General features: G+C 44.6%; 1 protein-coding gene across 2 annotated transcripts in view; it reads left to right on the top strand.

Moving 5' to 3' along the window:
- Positions 1–19,162, top strand: part of st14b (ST14 transmembrane serine protease matriptase b) — a 132,701-nt gene that overhangs the window by 47,568 nt on the left and 65,971 nt on the right. For both annotated transcript variants that reach the window (XM_069894361.1, XM_069894360.1), the window contains exons 2-5: positions 6,558–6,717; positions 7,909–8,039; positions 14,897–14,967; positions 17,956–18,116. In XM_069894361.1, coding sequence (XP_069750462.1) covers positions 6,558–6,717; positions 7,909–8,039; positions 14,897–14,967; positions 17,956–18,116 — 523 coding nt within the window. The remainder of the gene's footprint in view (positions 1–6,557; positions 6,718–7,908; positions 8,040–14,896; positions 14,968–17,955; positions 18,117–19,162) is intronic.

The raw sequence follows: 19,162 nt of genomic DNA, 5'->3' as shown, positions 1-19,162 counted from the left end.
ATGTCTGATTTGCAGTCTGGTATGCTTTCATAACCTCCAAAATTCCTTTGCACTGTCTTTGGTAAAGGGCTTACTTTCAAGGTAACTAGTTGCTTTCATTCTTCATATAACAGAATGGATCTTGCAGTGTTTGCATTGGCCTTCATCAATTCCTTAGGCTTCATATTTAATGGCACAGGGCTGGGGTTGAGTCCCATACGTCAGGTTTCAAATTACTGCAAATAACTTTCAGTGTGCTCCTTCCTCAATCAATTTGTTTAGCTCCTCCAGCTTCGTAATTATTGAGACATGAGGCAAGTGAAATTGTAGCTGTTGGGGTGTACATGGGGGAGGAATCTTTTGATTCCTTGTTCTTATCATTCAGGCAAGAATAGAGTCCTCATGCCTGACTTGGACCTATGGGATTTCTTTCTCACCTTCAATATCCCTTCAAAAATGTCACTTCAAATCCCTAGCTAAGAAAAAAACCACAAAAATTGACTCACCTCTTTAACATTTTTTAATAATACTTTTTAAAAATGTTCTAAATAACTTTCAATACCATTAGGTAGGTACATATCAATGCAATACGTTCAATCTGCAAAATTGTCACAAAGCCAATATGTGTGCACATCTCTCTCTCTCTCTCTCTCTCTCTCTCTCTCTCACCCTCTCTCACTTGCAAGTGATCCCAGGAATTAACTGCACAGGCCGGCATTGTATAGACAATTGTGAAACAGGTAATTGCATTGTGGGATTGAAATGACCCAAGTTTTTGTGTGAGTGCAGGAATGTGAAGGAAAAAAAATCAAAATGAAGGTATAAACTTTGCCGTGGGTAAGTTGCACCAGGAGAGAGAGGAAATAAATAGCAATAGTGGACACTTTTTAAACAATGTACAAAAATTGGTAGCGCTATAGTGCACAATTTATAAGACTGTGGCTAAAAGCAATGGTGGACCTGACTTCCCAGAATGCTGTGTGGCAGAGAAACCCCCCTCTATAAATGCTCTGTTGCTGTAGCCAGTCATACAGCCCTTTCTCTGCCATATGGAATTCTGGGAGGGTAGGTCCGCCATCGCTTTTTCCCCCAAGGTATTTTTAAATTAATGGTGCTACCAACTTTCCCATGCTGTTTAAAAATTGTCCGCTATTACTAATTATTACTACCACTTTTCCACAGTCCCTTATAAAGGTGTATATAGGTCGACACATCAACCACAGGAGATGAAGAGCTCAAACTGTGCTGTACATAAAGTTTAATTCTGTAATAATTAGACATGATTAATTTTGTTCAAATATAAGATCATAATACATTGATCAGGATTGAGGGCAGGTCCACCATCACTCGATGTGTCATGACATCATCAATAAAACAGTCCTAATCCCTTGCAAGTATGAAAGTGTTCAGTGTCCCAATTAGGAGAGGCTGTGTGAAAAACCAAACCCCCATTCCTATCCTGGACACTGAACGGCCAATGTAGTGGGATGCAAGTGTGAAAGGGGCTACTCACACAACTAACCAAAGTTCCCAATTGCTGGGTATAGTGTTCTTTGATTCTGTTTGTTAACTATTTGGCCCTTGATTTCTTTCCTCTCTTATTCAGCCAGCAGGACATCTCCATTTTCGAATTTTTTTACTGCATTCTTTTCCTACACTTTTTTCTCTGTTAATCCCTTTGTTTCTGTTCACTTTTTCTCTCTCTTAATTGTTTATCTTTGAAAAAGATTACTGGCTTGTGTTAGTCCATAACATTTAACGTGGGCTCAATGCTGTTTTGAAAAATTAGCAGAACAAAGGGATAGCAGAAGACTCTCTCTGTCTCTCTCTCTTGCGCTCTCTCTCTCACTCGCTCTCTCTCTCTCTCTCTCTCTCTCTCTTCCCCAAGCTGGGAGTGTGGGCAAGACAATGCACTGACATTTTAGCCATTTGTGATTTTGAAACATCGCACAATCTCTCTGCACTTACTCTTTTTTTCTCCCACTTGTGGGACTCCTTAAGCAGTCTGTTCTTCCATTTACTTGATGTGTTTTTTTCCACAAGTTGTTCTGCCTCAGCTTTGTCACTGGTATTTAAGTTCTTCCTCCTGCTCGCACCTTCATTTGTTAGGGTCACACTTTACATTTTAGCCACTTTCTTTTTTCTCTTAACAATTTTTGCACTTTTCTAGCTGGAAATTTTTCCCACTTTAATTACTCTGTCTCTGCTATTTTTAGTCAACCATACCAACTTGAACCCTGTACTTATACCGTAATACTGAACCAACAGGAGCTCTAACCCCATCTATCACAAAAGTGGACTCTAATCCCAATACTCAATCACTGAGAGGGACTCAAACCCTCTTTTCTTACCTTTTTTTAAACTAGGTTGTGTAACTCGCTGTCCAAGTTCCTTATTTCCTCATCTACTTCCTATTTTTCTGTCTCTGTTTTTCAATATCTCGTACACACATCTCGTTTCTCCTGACTGGCAACGTTTCAGTACCCAGCCTATATGTGTTAATGCTGTCTACAGCTGTCAAACCCCTTTACCACACTTCGAACACAAATAACCCATTTCTCACTTTCATCCATAGTCTGCCCCATTTGCCTAGCCTGCTTTCCAAATTAATTAAGTAATAGTACCTTTTACCCAGGCTAACAGATCTATGTATTAACAAGTCAAAGGTTACCCTGTCTTCGCAATCTGGTTCTTTTCTGGATCTTGGCATGGAACCAGATCAACCTCAAATGGAGGGACCACAATGTTCCCAGGAATCGGCTATGGAGACTGGGGCTTAAGGGTCCCAGAGGTGTACTTTATCTCCTTATGAAAGCCTGGTTCATTGAGGTCTCCAACTTCATTCGCGGCACTCCTCCCAGTAAGATCCTGCCGACTACGTCAATGTAAAAACTCCCAGAATTCCTTACAATGTCACAAAATAAACCTTAATTAACCACAAATACTTTACAGTAGAGGGAAAGCAACATTGTTTGAAGAATGAGCCCAATGCAACTCTTTTAAACTTGAAGAAGGGAAATCTGAGAGTAGAAAAACAGAGCTTCCTGGTGAAACAAGGTGAAGGGATTGGCATTTGAGACACAGAGCCAGATATTTAGGGGGATCTTCCAAAACATACACTGATGAGAAAAGAGGGACATGGTTAAAGTTACTATATCATATGGGACATCAGTGGCAACTTAAGAAGACTGAATTGGAAAAAAATAAATATAGTAATGTATGATTAAAAGGCTGGAAAAGTTATAGTTATGCAATCAGGCTTGAATGTAAGCTTGGGGAGTTAGCGAAACAAGTATCCATGAGGATACAAGTACTGTCAGAAACATTGGAATTTTAAAACCACTGGGACAATGGCACTGAGCAAATTCTTCGAGCAGCGGCCCTGATGAAACTCTGGGTCTCGATGGACTTTCTCAAGGGGTCTGTATGACGAGGTAGCTTGCCTGTTGGTTTTAACTTACCAGAATTGCTCAGGTTTAGGCAAGGGGCTCGACTGAAGCAGAAATAATAAATCTAAGTCTACTTGAAAAGAGAGGGAGACAGAAAATAGGAAAGTGACCAGCATAGTTGAAATCCTCTGTGTTGTCATAAGGAAAGATGCACAATGGGTGTTCCAGACTTGGGTTTCCATGTAGCATTGATAAAATCCATATGGAAAATGACCTTGTGGAAAATAATAAATCGTGCTATAGAAAGTGACATCTGCTGTGGATGAAAGATTGACTGGCCTACAGGAAATGGAGGAGGCCAGATGCATGAGTGCTGGTGTCACAACACATCATACATTATTGGATGAAGTGTCTGAAGAGGAGCTTGTTCCAATTGTTGGCAACAAAGTGACACATTATCTAAATGGTGAGAGATTGCAGAGCCTTGAAATGGAAAGGGATCTGGGTTATCAGTTTTTTCCTTCCCTAACCCTCCAATTTTCACACATTCATGTGCCTGTCTAAGAGTCTTTTGAATGTTCCTATAGTACCAGCCTCCACACATTCCAGGCACCCACTCCCTTTGTAAAAAATAAAATGCGTCTGACATCTCCCCAAAACTTCCCTCCACTTACCTTAAACAGGTATCCTCAGGCCCCTGGATAAAGGTGTTAGCTGTCCACCCTATCTAAGCCTCTCAGAATGTTGTCTTCCTCTATTAGGTTGCCTCAGAATGTAATATTTATTGCTGGAGGACTGAATTAAAAAAACCAGAGATTATGCCTCCTTTATATGAGGTATTGGGCGAGACCATATCTGGAGTTCTGAGTGTAGTCCGAATCTGATCTTAATATTGGAAACAGTTTTATTTTTTTAAACTTTAGACATACAGATTGGTAACAGGCATTTTTGGCTCATCAGCCTGTGCTGCCCCAATTACATCCAGTTGACCTACAACCCCCGTATATTTTGAAGTTCAGGGACTAGTACTGGAATGGTTGGACAGGCTAGGACAGTGGTTCTCAATCTCTTTTCCCCACTCACATACATAGGATGCTATTGATGCTCTGTGGCTAGCAAGGAAGTACTGAAGGTGGTTTGTGAGAGAGGGAAAAAGGTTAAGAACTACTGGGCTAGGATCATCATCAAATGTGATAGTTTGATCCTGGTCTGCTGTTGATTGGATGGGTGTGGAGAGGGTGCTTCCTTGGATTGGATGGGTGTGGAGAGGGTACGTCCTTGGATTGGATGGATGTGGAGAGAGTGCTTCCTTGGATTGGATGGGTGTGGAAAGGGTGCTTCCTTGGATTGGATGGGTGTGGAGAGGGTGCTTCCTTGGATTGGATGGGTGTGGAGAGGGTGCTTCCTTGGATTGGATGGGTGTGGAGAGGGTGCTTCCTTGGATTGGATGGGTGTGGAGAGGGTGCTTCCTTGGATTGGATGGGTGTGGAGAGGGTACTTCCTTGGATTGGATGGGTGTGGAGAGGGTACTTCCTTGGATTGGATGGATGTGGAGAGAGTGCTTCCTTGGATTGGATGGGTGTGGAAAGGGTGCTTCCTTGGATTGGATGGGTGTGGAAAGGGTGCTTCCTTGGATTGGATGGGTGTGGAGAGGGTGCTTCCTTGGATTGGATGGGTGTGGAGAGGGTGCTTCCTTGGATTGGATGGATGTGGAGAGGGTGCTTCCTTGGATTGGATGGATGTGGAGAGGGTGCTTCCTTGGATTGGATGGGTGTGGAGAGGGTGCTTCCTTGGATTGGATGGGTGTGGAGAGGGTACTTCCTTGGATTGGATGGATGTGGAGAGAGTGCTTCCTTGGATTGGATGGGTGTGGAGAGGGTGCTTCCTTGTCAGAGAATCAAAAAGCAAATTTAAGAAATAATTCATTGTCCACTGAAGATCAACGAGGTGACTTTTTATTCCATGGGTGTCAGATTCTGGAACACTTCAGATTGGGCCACAGACTGATTGTGTGGACAGGCTGATTGCCACATGTTCAGCAGAGTGGGCAAGAGGTGAGAGGTTACTGTGATGGGGATCCAGTCAGCTGTGATGAGTAGTTCAGCATTGTGGTTTGGTTTCCTCCAATTTCTAACCTGCTTTGTGATTTTACTGCATGGGCTGGATCAGACCCTCGAGTCCAATGTCTCATCATGACGTGATAAGGATCAGCTATAATGGACAAAGACCATTAAGCTCATCTCATCCGATCCTTGATCACATTCTTACAAGGAAAATACGAATGATGTCAAAGTTCTGGTTCTGACCTTCATCCTGTTCTTTATACCTGCCTTGTAACACTCCCATTAGTAGAAGGGTGAAGAGACTGCCACAAAAACAGCACATATTGTGGCACAGACGGCCTGGCACATGCGTACAAGAGTCATTGATGCATCACAGCTTTACTGAACACTTCCCTGGAGTGGAAGAATACAGACCATGTGAACAGGCAGGGAGTGGAGGGACACAAACTTCGTGACCAGGCAGGGAGTGGAGGGATACGAACTGTGTGACCAGGCAGGGAGTGGAGGGATACGAACTGTGTGACCAGGCAGGGAGTGGAGGGATACGAACCGCGTGACCAGGCAGGGAGTGGAGGGATATGAACCGCGTGACCAGGCAGGGAGTGGAGGGATACAAACCGCGTGACCAGGCAGGGAGTGGAGGGATACGAACCACGTGACCAGGCAGGGAGTGGAGAGATACGAACCACGCGACCAGGTAGGAAGTGGAGGGATACGAACAATGTGACCAGGCAGGGAGTGGAGAGACATGAACTTTGTGACCAGGCAGGGAGTGGAGGGATAGGAACCGCGTGACCAGGCAGGGAGTGGAGGGATACGAGCCACATGTAGACTGACAGACTGGTGGATGTAGGTGGGCCTGTCTGCTGTTATGCAGTGAAAGATAGGAGCAGTGCGAGAGGTAACCTTCCTTCCACAAAGGGTGGAGGGTGCATAGAACAGACTGTCGGAGGACATGGCTAGGACGTGGATTATTGCAGTGTTTAAGAAACATTTGGATGGATTCATGGATAGGATGGGTTATGAGCCAAGCACAGGCAGGTGGGTCTGGTGTGAGTGGGATATTTTGGTCAGTGTGGGTGAAGTGGGTGTATCACTCTTGACTCGATGTTCTGGGTTTCTACAGGAAGTCAATGGAATTCCTGAGGAGATGGAGTTCCTCCCGGCCAGCAACCAGAGAAAGCTGGAGAAGCGCAGCCGGAAGGAGAGGGCGCTGCTTGGGGGGCTGATTGTTGGGATTGCGCTCCTTTCGCTGCTGGTTGGGCTCCTTGTTTGGCACTTCCAGTGTAAGTCTAACTTCAGTGGTTTGAGTGGGGAGAGGGGCGTGGGGCGGTGCTGAAGGAGGGATGGCATCTTCATGGAGAAGGCAAAGTGGAAAATGCAGATGATTGGTTAGGTATTGGGCCATGAAATGGGGGAAGATCTTAAATTCTTTTTGACGCTTTCAGGTGCATCCTCCGCCTTGAGGGTAGATGCAGGAGTGGATCCCAGCCTGAAGACTCGCCTTTCAGGTGGCAGCCCTAAAAGGTTGCTGCAGCTCACCTGAAAGGGCCTGTTTTTCCAGAGATGCTTCGTAGCACCTCCGCATATGAAGGAGGCGAGGCGACTGGTGCCACCCATCATAAATATGCGGCATAGCAATGGCCGTCTTCCCTACCCATAATCCCCCATGCAGTTGGAACCGCTGTGTTTGCCACACAGTTCCAGCTGTGTGGGGGTTTATGGGTAGGGAAGACCGCCATTACTATGTCGCATTTTGAGCAGCAGAGAGAGGCCCCGGTGCAGGAGTGGCCAGCTGGGCTGTGACAGCCTGCACCGGCCGTCCCTGCCCTGACTTACCCCCTGCCGGTCCCCCCTGCCGGTCACCCCAGCCCCGACATGCCCCTGCCCCGACATCCCCGCCAACTTCCCCTCCCCAGTAAGGCAGGGCTTCAGGCAGGGGGGCGGCTGTCTGGGAGGGGGGTGGCTGTCGGGGAGGGGGGCGGGAAGCGGGGTGGGGGTGGCTGTCGGGCAGCTGGGAGGGGGGCGCCTGTTGGACAGCAGGGAGGGGGGCGGCTGTCGGGCAGCAGGGAGGAGGGCGGCTGTCAGGCAGCAGGGAGTGGGGCTGTCGGGCAGCAGGGAGGGGGAGCTGTCAGATAGCAGGGAGTTGGGTTGCCGGCTGCCCACCACAGATGCCTTCATTGTATGAAGGAATTATAGAGATGTCAGTGGAATTTGAGTGCTAAATGTTGAGCAGGAACTTATAACAAGGGTTAAATATCTAAAACATGATGTATGTTTAGTACTGGATAAAGTACAGAAAGCAGTGCATCACCAAAAGCCATTCGACCCATGAAGTCTTCACTGGCTTGGATGGAGTTTAAGGCCACATCACTGATTTGACAGCTGTGGTGACATTATATGTTGGTAATGGAAATACTGCAGAAAGCCTGAATGAGAATAGTTCTTTGCTAACTTAACCTGTTGACATCCATTAGTTCGTCCAGATAATCGAATCAAGAAAATGTACAGTGGATACCTAACCATTACCAACAAGAAGTTCACTGAGGACCTGGAGGATTCGGATTCAGCAGCTTTTAAGCAACTTGCAGCTACGGTTGAGGAAATGGTGAGTTGTTGGTTGAACAATTCTCCACAGGGCAGGCTTGGTGCATATTAAGTGGAGAGTCAAGCTCCCTGCAAATAGTCCAAGGACAGGTATGGCTTTTAGACCCCATTATTGATCCACTGCCTCAATTTCTAAGGGAATGTTATTTTTTCACATATCTGCAGAAACATCAACCATTCTTTTTCTCCCACTGATGCTGCTCCAACCCACTCAGTTCTTCCAGCAGATTGTTCCCACATCTGTGTCTTGGAAGCTCTCCCATTCATGTATCTATCCAATTTATTTTTAAATTGAGCCCACATTTACCACATCAGATGGCAGCTCATTCCACACTCCTCCACTCTCTGAGGGAAGAAATTCCCCCTAAACCTTGCACCTTTCTCTCCTAATTTGTGGAAAGAGCCTTCTCACATTTACTCTGTCAATACCTCTCATAATTTTGTAAACCTCTATCAAATATCCCCTCATTCTTCTGTGCTCCAAGGAATAAAGTCCTAACCTGTTTAATCTTTCTCTGCAACTCATCTCCTGAAGACCCAGCAACATCCTAGTAAATCTTCTTTGCATTCTTTCAATATTACTGAATCCTTTTCTGTAGTTTGGCGACCAGAACTGCACACAATACTCCAAATTTAGCCTCACCCATGTCTTATACACCCTCACCAAAACAACCCAACTCCTGAACTCAATACTCAATCCCAAAATCTCTCTTCACTGTCCTGTTCACCTGTGACACGACTTTCAGGGAATTAGGCATCTGTTTTTCCAGATTCCTTTGTTCCTCCGCACTCCTCAGTGCCTGACCATTTACTGTGTATGTCCTACCTTGGCTTTGTCCTTCCAAAATGCAACACCTCATACTTGTCTGCATTAAATTCCCTCTGTCACTTTCTGGTCCATTTTCCAGTTGGTCCAGATTCCTCTGCAAGATTTGAAAGCCTTCCTCGCTGTCCACAACATCTTAAATTAATCCTTCACAGAGGCAGGTTTAACTTCTGCTTATTACTGTTGGTGAGGCAGCATGGAGTATTTGGAATATCTAGATGAAGACCACCATGCACTACAGAGGCCAGCCTGACGAGTACTTGTGGATAGGCGTAATCCATTAAATTGTATGTACAAAGAAAATGCATTGGAGATAACATCTTTGCTTGAGCCTAGACTTTCCTCTCTGCCTCAAAGAGGAGGGTCTTTACCCAATTCTCTCCAAGTTCTGATTACTTTGAGGTTTTTGGCATCTGGAATCTTTCAGCGTGAAACTGATGATTTATGTGGTGCCAGTGAAGCCACAGTGTGTAGAATAGTTCACAAAGTGTGCAGGGCCATTTGTGAACGGAGGAGTTTCCTGATGCAGCTGGCCGAGCCATCTATAAAGTGCCATTCAATGAATATGGGCACTCCCCAGGAGTGACTGGCTGTAGAGATGATGTCATGTTCCCATCGAGTGTTCATCAACTCCTGAAACTGAGGAGTACAGAACTATAAGAACTGGTTTTCTATCATTATTCAGAGTTTTCAGACCTTGTTCAAACAAGGTGTAACTCACGATTCAAGGATTTTTCCTCAGCTCTTCATTGTGGGGACAGCATAGTGGACAACTACTTGGTGACAGTGAATGTGGTCAGAGTACATTTTAATTCACTCCAGACATAAATCCCATTACAGCTGAGGAGCAAAGATACAACAGAGCTCGTATCCATGCTAGAGGGTTGGTCGAGCGTATGTTTGGAGTATGGAAGAATTGATTCCAGTGTTTACACAATACTTCAAACCAATGCTTCAAACCAATAAGATGCTGCATAATGACCTGGAGCAGCATTGCTGTCCTGATCCTCCAATGGAAGATCAACATCAAGCAGATGTGCCCATGGCTGAGGCAGGCAATGACCAACGAGGACTTGCACACAGTGTTGCTTTCACATTACAGCACTTAAACTAAATGAGATGCATTTAAATATGGAATGTATTCATTAGGGCTTATTTTTGCTTTGATAATAGATGTTCTGTACAAAATTAAAACAAATGTGCAGCAAAATTTAAAGAGTGATGAAACCAAGGCTGGTTTAAAATGTAGTTTGCGGTGATTAAAATATTCACCCTCATGAAGATCCTAATGACAAAACATTTCTTTTTTACCTATCGTACTGTTCACCATGGCTGGTGATCACAATTGTCTCATTACTCTTCTTATTTGGATCGTAGCTCTCTCTTCCAACTTCATATCCAATTCAACCTGTAGAATTCTCTTTTTCATTTTATGTTTTACCTTCAGATATTTCACTTTGTTCTCATGAAATTCTCTGTCTCACTTCTCGTGCAAGGTCATCTTTTTAGTTCTCTCTGAAAGGTGGTGGCAGCATCTTCTCTCAGAGATGGAATAGCAGATGTGGAGGGTACACACTGCACTGGCTCTTCCACCCTGTTCACATTCCTTTCTTCTGGGAAAAGAACACCATTAGAAGCACAAATAAACCATATGGTCCTTAGAATGACAGAAGAATAAAGATTGACACAGACAGTGGAATATATTTACCAAAGGTAGTAACCAATTTCTTTGGTCTATTTACCATTTGTGCTCAGTTCTTCATCTGAACTGTACAAATGGTCATCGTCTGGTTTACCATCCAGAAGTTGCTGGTCCTCTGTTATTCCAGACAGCAAGTCACTCAATTCATCAGTCTTGTCTTGTTTTGGTGGTCCACCACCAGTATTAAATTCTTCTCTTCTGGTCTCTGCATTTCCACGGTGCTGCTGGGCAAGTTCCAGGACTTTGATTCAATGATGAAGGAATGGAGGAACATTCCCATGTATCAATATTCCTAAAGTGTGGGTCCTGAAAGGGAACTTGCACATGGTGGAGTTTCCATGTGTCTTAAACCTTGTTTCTTGGTGATGAAGCTGTTGCATTTGGAAGATGCTCTTGGAGTAGCCACTGTGAGTAAGCATTCCAGAATCATGGGGTGAGCCTGTGGCGAACAGAGTGAATGTATGGGCTAGCAGACAGGGTAGGGCACCAGTCAAGCAGGCTGCTTTGTTCTCAATCAATATCAAGTTCTTTGATATTGATGCTGCTCTCAAGTAGATATTAGATATGACTTGTAGATGTTGGAAATCCTTTGAGATAATAGGAGGTGAATCGGTTATTCATCTTCTGACCTGCTCTTGCACTGAAATATTTATACAAATAGCCTGGTTGTTTTTGTTCAGTGCTTATCACCAGGAAATTGATGGCCGTAATGACACTTAATGTCAAGGTTAAGTGGAAGGACTCTTGTCAGAAGGCCCTTTCAAGCTGCCGTTTAAAATGGGGTTAAGTGTGCAATTTGCCTGGTTAGTGCCCCACTCACACAGCACCTTGAAAGGGTCTGACCTGGTCAGCATGGTCCTAATCCAACTGGGTCCCTGACCTACCTCAGAGGTAGTCTGGGAACCCAGCTAAACGCAATTAGGTCGCTTCCACCAGCGACTTGAACAGGAAAATGACCGACCTGGTTACTCCTGTGTCGTCGGTGCTTGCGCTCTGGTGTCACGTGGAAACCCCTGACTGAAGTGCCTGATGGGATCGAGGGAAGGGAGAGGGGTCATGGCTGCGGGGCCCGGGGTTGTAGGGGGAGAAGTCACTGCAGCGATCAAGGGGAGAGAAGTGTGGTCGCTGCTGCGGCGGGGAGAGTGCGGGGCTGTGAATTGCTGCTGCTGCAAAGACAGCTCAATGGTGTGGGTATTGATTGATGGTGGGGGTGGCCACTGACACGGGGGGGGGGCGGGGGAGACTTACCAATAGTTCCCATGAGTGTGTGACGCGTCACTTACAATGTCATTGCGGGGGCGGGTTCCCCCTTAAAGCCCTGGGTTGGTGATTTAATGAGTTGATCCCCCTGCAGCTGAAAAGGAGCTTCTAGCACCTTTGCCCCATTAATCGCACCTGGGTCCTGGAGGGGGGGGTGACCCAGGGGCTGCAGTTTAAAAGAGCCTAGAGATAGCTATTAGTGGAAGTAAAACACAAGTCTGCAGACACTGTGGTTGAAGTAAAAAGACGATGCTGGAGAAACTAAGCAGGTCAAACAATGTCCTTTATATAGCAAAGATAAAAATACTTAACCGACGTTTCAGGGTTGAGCTCCTCATCAGTAACTATTACTGGACAATTGTGTGAATGTTGAGTGGGTCTTGCTGGACGCTGGTATGAGTTGCTCCATTTTCTGAGTTGTTACTGAATTGAATTGCTTATTGCATTGTGTACCAATATATAATAAAACACTTTGTTTTGCATGCTATCCAAGCAAATCAGCTCATACAGCATGCAATACAGTAATAACAAATCAACAACTGAATAAGACTGCAGAGGAGGGAATAGTAATTCAATAGGGCAAGGAATGATTCATTAGGTCAAATAGTGCAGGGCATAGAGAAAAATACTGTTAAAAAACGCAGTGCAAAGGCATCATCTTTTGCCTGTGCAGTGGCACAGGCAGATAACAGGCTAAAATTTGAAAAGAGGACAGGACACTGCCCTGAGGAATTCCTGCCTCAATCTCTGGGGGTGGATAGATAATTTCCAACAACTACAATCATATTTCCATTCCACGCATACCATCTTCTCTGCAAGTTTAAACTACATTTTATTTATCTCCATCTTCTAACAAAGGGCCTTCGGCTTGGAATGCTAACTAACTCTGTTTCTCTTTCCTTGATTGTTGTCGGACCCCCTAATTGTTTCTAGCTGGGTATATTTTACATTTCTTGCCATATATCTCTGAAAGGAATGACTCCAGCCGGTGGAAATGTCTCTAGGATTGCTTGGGTATCATTGAGTCAGTGAGCTGAGAAAGTTGATGGAGTTCATTTCAGATAAATGTGAGATGTTGCTTTTTGCTAAGTCAGACCACAGCAGAGTAAATGGTAGTGCCCTGGGAGTGTGATCGAACAGAGAGACTGGGGGAAGGTCGATAATTCCATGAAAATGACGATATGGGTGGATGTTGGTAAAAGTGTTTGGCACACTTGCATTTGTCAGTCAGTGCCTTGAGCTGGGGAGTCATGTGACAGCTCTAAGAGTTTGGTGTGGTCACGTTTAGAATACTGTGTGCAGTTCTGGTCACCTTGCAAACATGAGGGATGTATTCAACTGGAAAGGGTGCAGAGAGGATTCACTGGGACTGAAAGTTTGAATTTTATGGAGGAGCTAAGATATTTTTCCCTGGAGTGTACAAGGCTGAGGGTGACTCAGACACACATAGGGAAATAAAGGAAACACATTTTCTGTACTTTGTGTACATGACAATGAAGGAATCTTGAAAATCTTGAGGGGCATAAACAAGCTGGATGGTCACAGTCTCTCACCCAGGGCAGGAGAGTCTGAACCTACACACATAGGCTTAAGGTGAGAGGGGAAATATTCAAAGGGGTGAATCAAGAAAGTCTGCAATTATCTGATTGTAGTTAATACATAAAAGTGCTGGAGAAACTCAGCAGGTCCCATAGGAGGTTTCAAACATTGGTTATATACCTGCTTCCTCTGGATGTTGTGAGATGTGCTAAGTTTTGCCAGCCCAGAGGACCCCAAAACCTAGCAGCAACAAATTCACCAAGACAAATGTTTGCTTAAACAAAAGTTGTTGTTAATTATCTTTAAGCATGAAAACAGGATCAAACTAACTTATTACTATTAACTTACTTAACATAACTTAACCTCTCCCCCACCCCCCTTTTAATTCTAAACACAGGTGTATGTGATGTGTATGTAAGTTTAGAAAAGTTCTTTAATTCACAGTCCAATCTCACTTCTCGTTCCTCCAAGTTCACTGGTATCAGGCAATTCTTATACTGTGCACAGAATTTAAGATTTATGAATTTCACCAGGCTTTGGTGCTTGAAAAGTAAATGATTCCTGCTTAGGAAGGTTCTTGTTGGTTTTCAGAGAGAGATTTGTTGATCGCGGGACACAAACTAATTCTAATCATCCACGTCAGTTTCTTGCCGAAGAAACCTGCCCCATCAGGGTTTTTCCAGATGATAGCCTCTTTCTTTCAGGTCATCACAGAGTTCCTTTTTGTTTCTCTTATTTCAAGTGAAACATTAGGCAGCCAGTCCTCTCCTCTTGTATGGACCACAAGGGCTTTAACCAGGCTGAACTAAGCACTCACAACCCGTCTTCAAAATGGGGGTTTTCCACAAGCTTGCCAGCTTGTCCTGTTCCAGTCCCAGCTACTGCTGCTGAACTGTAGAACTGCAGAACTGATTTCTCTCTCTCTCTCTCTCTCTCTCACTGAGAAAAAAGCTGTTCAACTCGCTCTGCTAGCAAAAACCACATGACCCTCTTAGAACAATAAACTAAGCTCAGACAGCCTGCGGCTCTAAACCTAATCCTCCGAGTTCTTTCATCTGTTGCTTTTCAAAACAACAATCCATTAGTGAAGTCTCTTCCCAAGTAATCACTGAAGTCTCCCCAAAGTTATTGCAAAGGCACCCAGAAGCCACCCTGTCTGGCTTGAGCAGAGCTCCAGTATTTTAAATGATATCTGTTTTGAAATATTTGTATGTGACCTACACTAACAAAATCTATCACAATGTATCTCCCAAAAACATATCTATATACAATGTAAAACACAACATAATCTGTCACAGTATTATCAAACGATTTATAGAGGACCTGAAAGGAACTTTTTCCATAGAGGGAAAATTTAACAGTGTGTAGAGATCTGCCCATCACAGGTACATGGGCCCTGGTGACAGCACACCTGGAACAGTGTGTAGAGGTCTGCCTCAAACCTAAAGTTAGGCCATGCGTACTCTGTAAAGTGGGTTTAATTTTGATACATATGCTGTTGTTAAATGTGATCTTGTCTTTTCTTTATTAGCTCCAGAGTACGTACATGGGGATGGCTGCAGTGGCTCCATATTACGTGCGTTCCACTGTTACTGCATTCAGGTAGGTGCCTGAGGTGCGGCGTTTGCTGGAGCTGGAGCCCTGGCTGCTGTTGTCAGAGGGACAGACCTTGCTGACTGCCACTAATAACAGGGGTTTCATTTCCAGAATCTGTGATACCAGGGTTGAACCAAGGCTGTTGCTAATCTCGGGCACTGATTCTGTGATTTCTGATTGGATACAAATAAGCAGGAACATTTTTTTCTTCCTGAGTGATTCTAACTTGGTGTATGTTACAGTCAACCTGATTGTGTATTCGTGCCTTTTGTCCCAGGGTTACTGTGGTGATTGTTATCTGTATCACCTGCCTGACAAGGAGCTGTGTGGGCAATGACACCCCAGGTCTAGTGGTTTGTGCTGCAAGGTTGATGTTACACAGGAGTTCAAGATCTGCTTGTGGTCTGTTGTCCATTATGAGAAGTGACCAGTACCTGTATATTGTGTACTAGATCAAGTTTCTCCTGACCTTATTTTTTTTCCTGCCCTTCGATCTCTGAGTAAAGAACATGGACAAAATGGGAACCAAGCCCTAAGATCCTTTGAGCTTTCTCGCTATTCAGTGGGAAACTGGCAGTTCCTCCGTCTATGTCATCCTGCTGTTTTCAAACTTGTGCAAAGAAGGTGATGCCGGGTGTTGTCTAGCTGTGCTTTTCTCTTTCACACATTTGCCTTCACTTTGTGTTGTATGACACTACACCCATGCTACCCATGATGAGAAACAATGCAAGTCATCTTGTTCTGAATACACTTTCTGACTGAGCCTCCACTGCCTTCCTGGGCAGAGAGTTCCGGTTTCAACACCCAATGAAGAAATTGCTCCTCCTCTCAGTCCTAATTGGCTGATTCCATATTTTGTGACAGGAGGGGGAATATTGTGATGAGGAGGTTATGATTCTGTCATGGGATCTGGATGTGTTGAGCGATTTGGCAGAGATTTGGCAAATGAGTAGAATCTTGAGGAGTTTTGAGATTGAGGGTATAGTGAGGTAAAAAAAAATAAGAAGATGGATTAGAAGAGCGATTGCAAAGGAGTGAAGTTTCCCGTCCCTGTGTCACAACATTGGAAGGGGCGCCCAGTCGTTGAGAAGGCAAACAGCATTTTGTCATTTATTGCAGTGGTTGGAGATGTTTAGTTCCAGTGCACAGCATGTAGCTGAGGCCACACCTGGATTACTGAGTAGGTTTTCCTTCCATAAAAATGACATCTCTTTCCCCCCTCCCCCCCCACCCCTCCCAAGTGAGATCCACTGGGCTGGTTCCTGACATAAGGGGGCTGTCCTATCAAGAATGGCTGAACACATTGGCTGTTCCTTTTGCATTTAGAAAAATAAAGGGTAACCTTACTGAAACTGAAGATAGTGAGGAGACATGACAGGGCAGATGTTGAGATGTTTGCACTGGTGGGAGAGCCTCAGTTTTAAGGTAAAGGTAACATACATGAAACTTTTTAACTTTGTCTACTGTAAGGAAGACAGAGAGTCACCACTTTGTCCAGTGCCCTTCACAGAAATGAGGTGTGAATGAAGTCACAACCCCTGGCTTACGAGACCAGTGCTCTAACCACTGAGCGAAGGAGCCCACGGGACCTAGTTACAAGATCAGGGGCTGTCATTTAAAATGGAAGGTGTCAGAATGTCTAATTGTAAAGGGTGGTGAATTTCTGGAATTCTGTACCTCAGAGGGTTGTGGAGGCTGGTATTTAAAGTTGAGATGGAGATGTTTATGAAAGATCAGGGAGTTGAGTGTTGTAGGGAACTGGCACAGAATAGTCTTATCAGAGAGGCAGCATGGAAACTGGCCATTGGCCAAACCATATCCACACTAACCAGTCATCATCCATCTGCTGTAACCCATCCCAGCACTTGTCCCTGTGGCCTTCCACGTCAAATCATTCAAATGGTGTGATCACCATTCTCACTGGAGCGTATTCATTATCCTTGTCACTCACTAGGTGATGAGGATAATGAATATGCTCCAGACTCTCAAAAATTTCTACAAGTGTACCATGAAGAGCATTCTGGCTGGTTGCATCACTGTCTGGTGCAGAGGTACCAACGCTCAGGACCAGAATAAACTCCAGAGGGTTGTTAACTTGGCCTGCAACATCACGGGTACCAGTTTTCATTCCATCGAGGATATCTACAAGAGACAGTGTCTTAATAAAGCAGCCTCTATCCTCAAAGACCCCCACCACCCAGGCCATAACCTCTTCACACTGCAACCATTGAGGGAAAAGGTACAGGATCCTGAAGATGAACACTCAATGGCACAAGGACAGCTTCTTACCCACTGCCATCAGATTCCTGAATGATCAATAATCCAAAGACATTGCCTTATTTTGACTTTTCATGCACTATATTTATTGATAGTTGGAAGGTGGTTTATATGAACGTTCACTCTGTGACGCTGCTGCAAAACAACAAATTCTGTGACTTGTTCATGACAATAAATTCTGATTCTGAAGAAAGGTCTACCTCGCATCCCCCCTTTAAATCTCTTTCCCCTTACCCTAGATCTGTGTCCTCTAGTTTTCTCTCCCTCGAAAATGTGGAAACATTTCCTACAGTCTCCCCTATCTTTACCCCTTGTAATTTTATATGCCTCCATCTCCACTATTAACCTCCTCTGCTCAACGGAGAACAGACGCAGTCTCTCTAAGTCATAACTGTAAAGCTCAAAGCCGGGCATCATCCTTGTGGCACCCTGTCCATTATTATCACATCCTTCCTCTCATATGGTGACCAGAACAGCACACAGTGCTGCCTCTGAGGTCTGACCAGGGTTTATGACATTGGTGTATCCTCCTGTGAGCTGGGCCTTTATCAGGTGGGATGATGGTGGTCTTTGTCTGCCTCTCGGTTCCTGCTCCCAAACTCTGTGGAGATGGTAAAAGCTCTCCCTGCATCTGCTTTGTCAGTGAGTTCCCTCTCCGTGTACATGTGGAGGTGTATGTTTTTGCATCTGCTTGACCTGTCATCTCTCCTTCTGCAGTGAGGGGTCTATCATTGCTTATTACTGGCTTGAATGTCGAGTCCCACCAGAGAAGTCAGAAGAACTTGATAAAGTTATACGAGTTACCTCATCTAAAGTGTCTGGCCGATCAAACCCAAGTATCGTCAAATCATTGAGGATAACTGATTTTGTTGTTGCCAGTAAGTACTGTGTGCTCACCGGCAGAATGTGTTCTTCCATTGATTCTCCTTGAATCTATACTATGTGCAATATCAAACTGTGGTGGGACATGTAGAATAAATGGCAGGATTTAGTACAGAGAGATGTTGGGATGCAAGTGGACAGAAACAGCCCCCTTCAGCCCTTCTAGTCTGTGCCGAACCATTTTTTGTTGCCTAGTCCCACTGACCTGCACACAGTCCCTATCCCTCCATATCTCTCCCATCCACATACCTGTCCAAATTCTCCTTAAATGTCAAAATTGAGCCCATATCACCACCTCAGCTGGCAGCTTGTTCCACACTCCCACCCTCTCTTGCATGAAGAAGTTCCCCCTAAACTTTTTCCCTTTCACCCTTAACCCATGTCATCTGGTTTGTAACTCACCTACCCTCAATGGAAAAAGCTGATCTACTTTTTCTCTGTCTATCCCCCTCATAATGTTAAATACCTCCATCAAATCTTCCTTCATTCTTTTATGCTCCAGGGAATAAAATCCTAACCTGTTTAACCTTTCTCTGTAACTCAGTTCCTGAAGTCTGGGCAACATCCTAGTAAATCTTCTCTGCACTCTTTCCATCTTATTGATACCTTTCCTGTAGTTAGGTGACCAAAACTGCACACAGTTCTCCAAATTTGGCCTCATCAATGTCTTATACAACTTTATCATAACATCCTAACTCCTGTACTCAATATTTCGATTTATGAAGGCCAAGATGGCAAAAGCTCTCTTTACAACCCTATCCACCTGTGACACCACGTTCAGGGAATTATGTATCTGTATTCCCAGATCCCTCTTATACCGCACTCCTCAGTGCCCGACCGTTTACCATGTATGTCCATTCTTGGTCTGTCCTTCCAAAATGCAACACCTCACCCTTGTCTGCATTAAATTCTATCTGCCAATTTTCAGCTCATTTTTCCAGCTGGACCAGATTCCTCTGCAAGCTTTGAAAACCTCCTTCACTGTCCACAGCGCCTCCAATCTTAGTGTCATCTGCAAACTTGCTGATCCATTTTACCCCCA

The sequence above is a fragment of the Narcine bancroftii genome, chromosome 8 (genome assembly GCF_036971445.1).
Source record: "Narcine bancroftii isolate sNarBan1 chromosome 8, sNarBan1.hap1, whole genome shotgun sequence".
Lineage (NCBI taxonomy): Eukaryota > Metazoa > Chordata > Chondrichthyes > Torpediniformes > Narcinidae > Narcine > Narcine bancroftii.
This window is presented reverse-complemented; position numbering and strand designations above follow the sequence as displayed.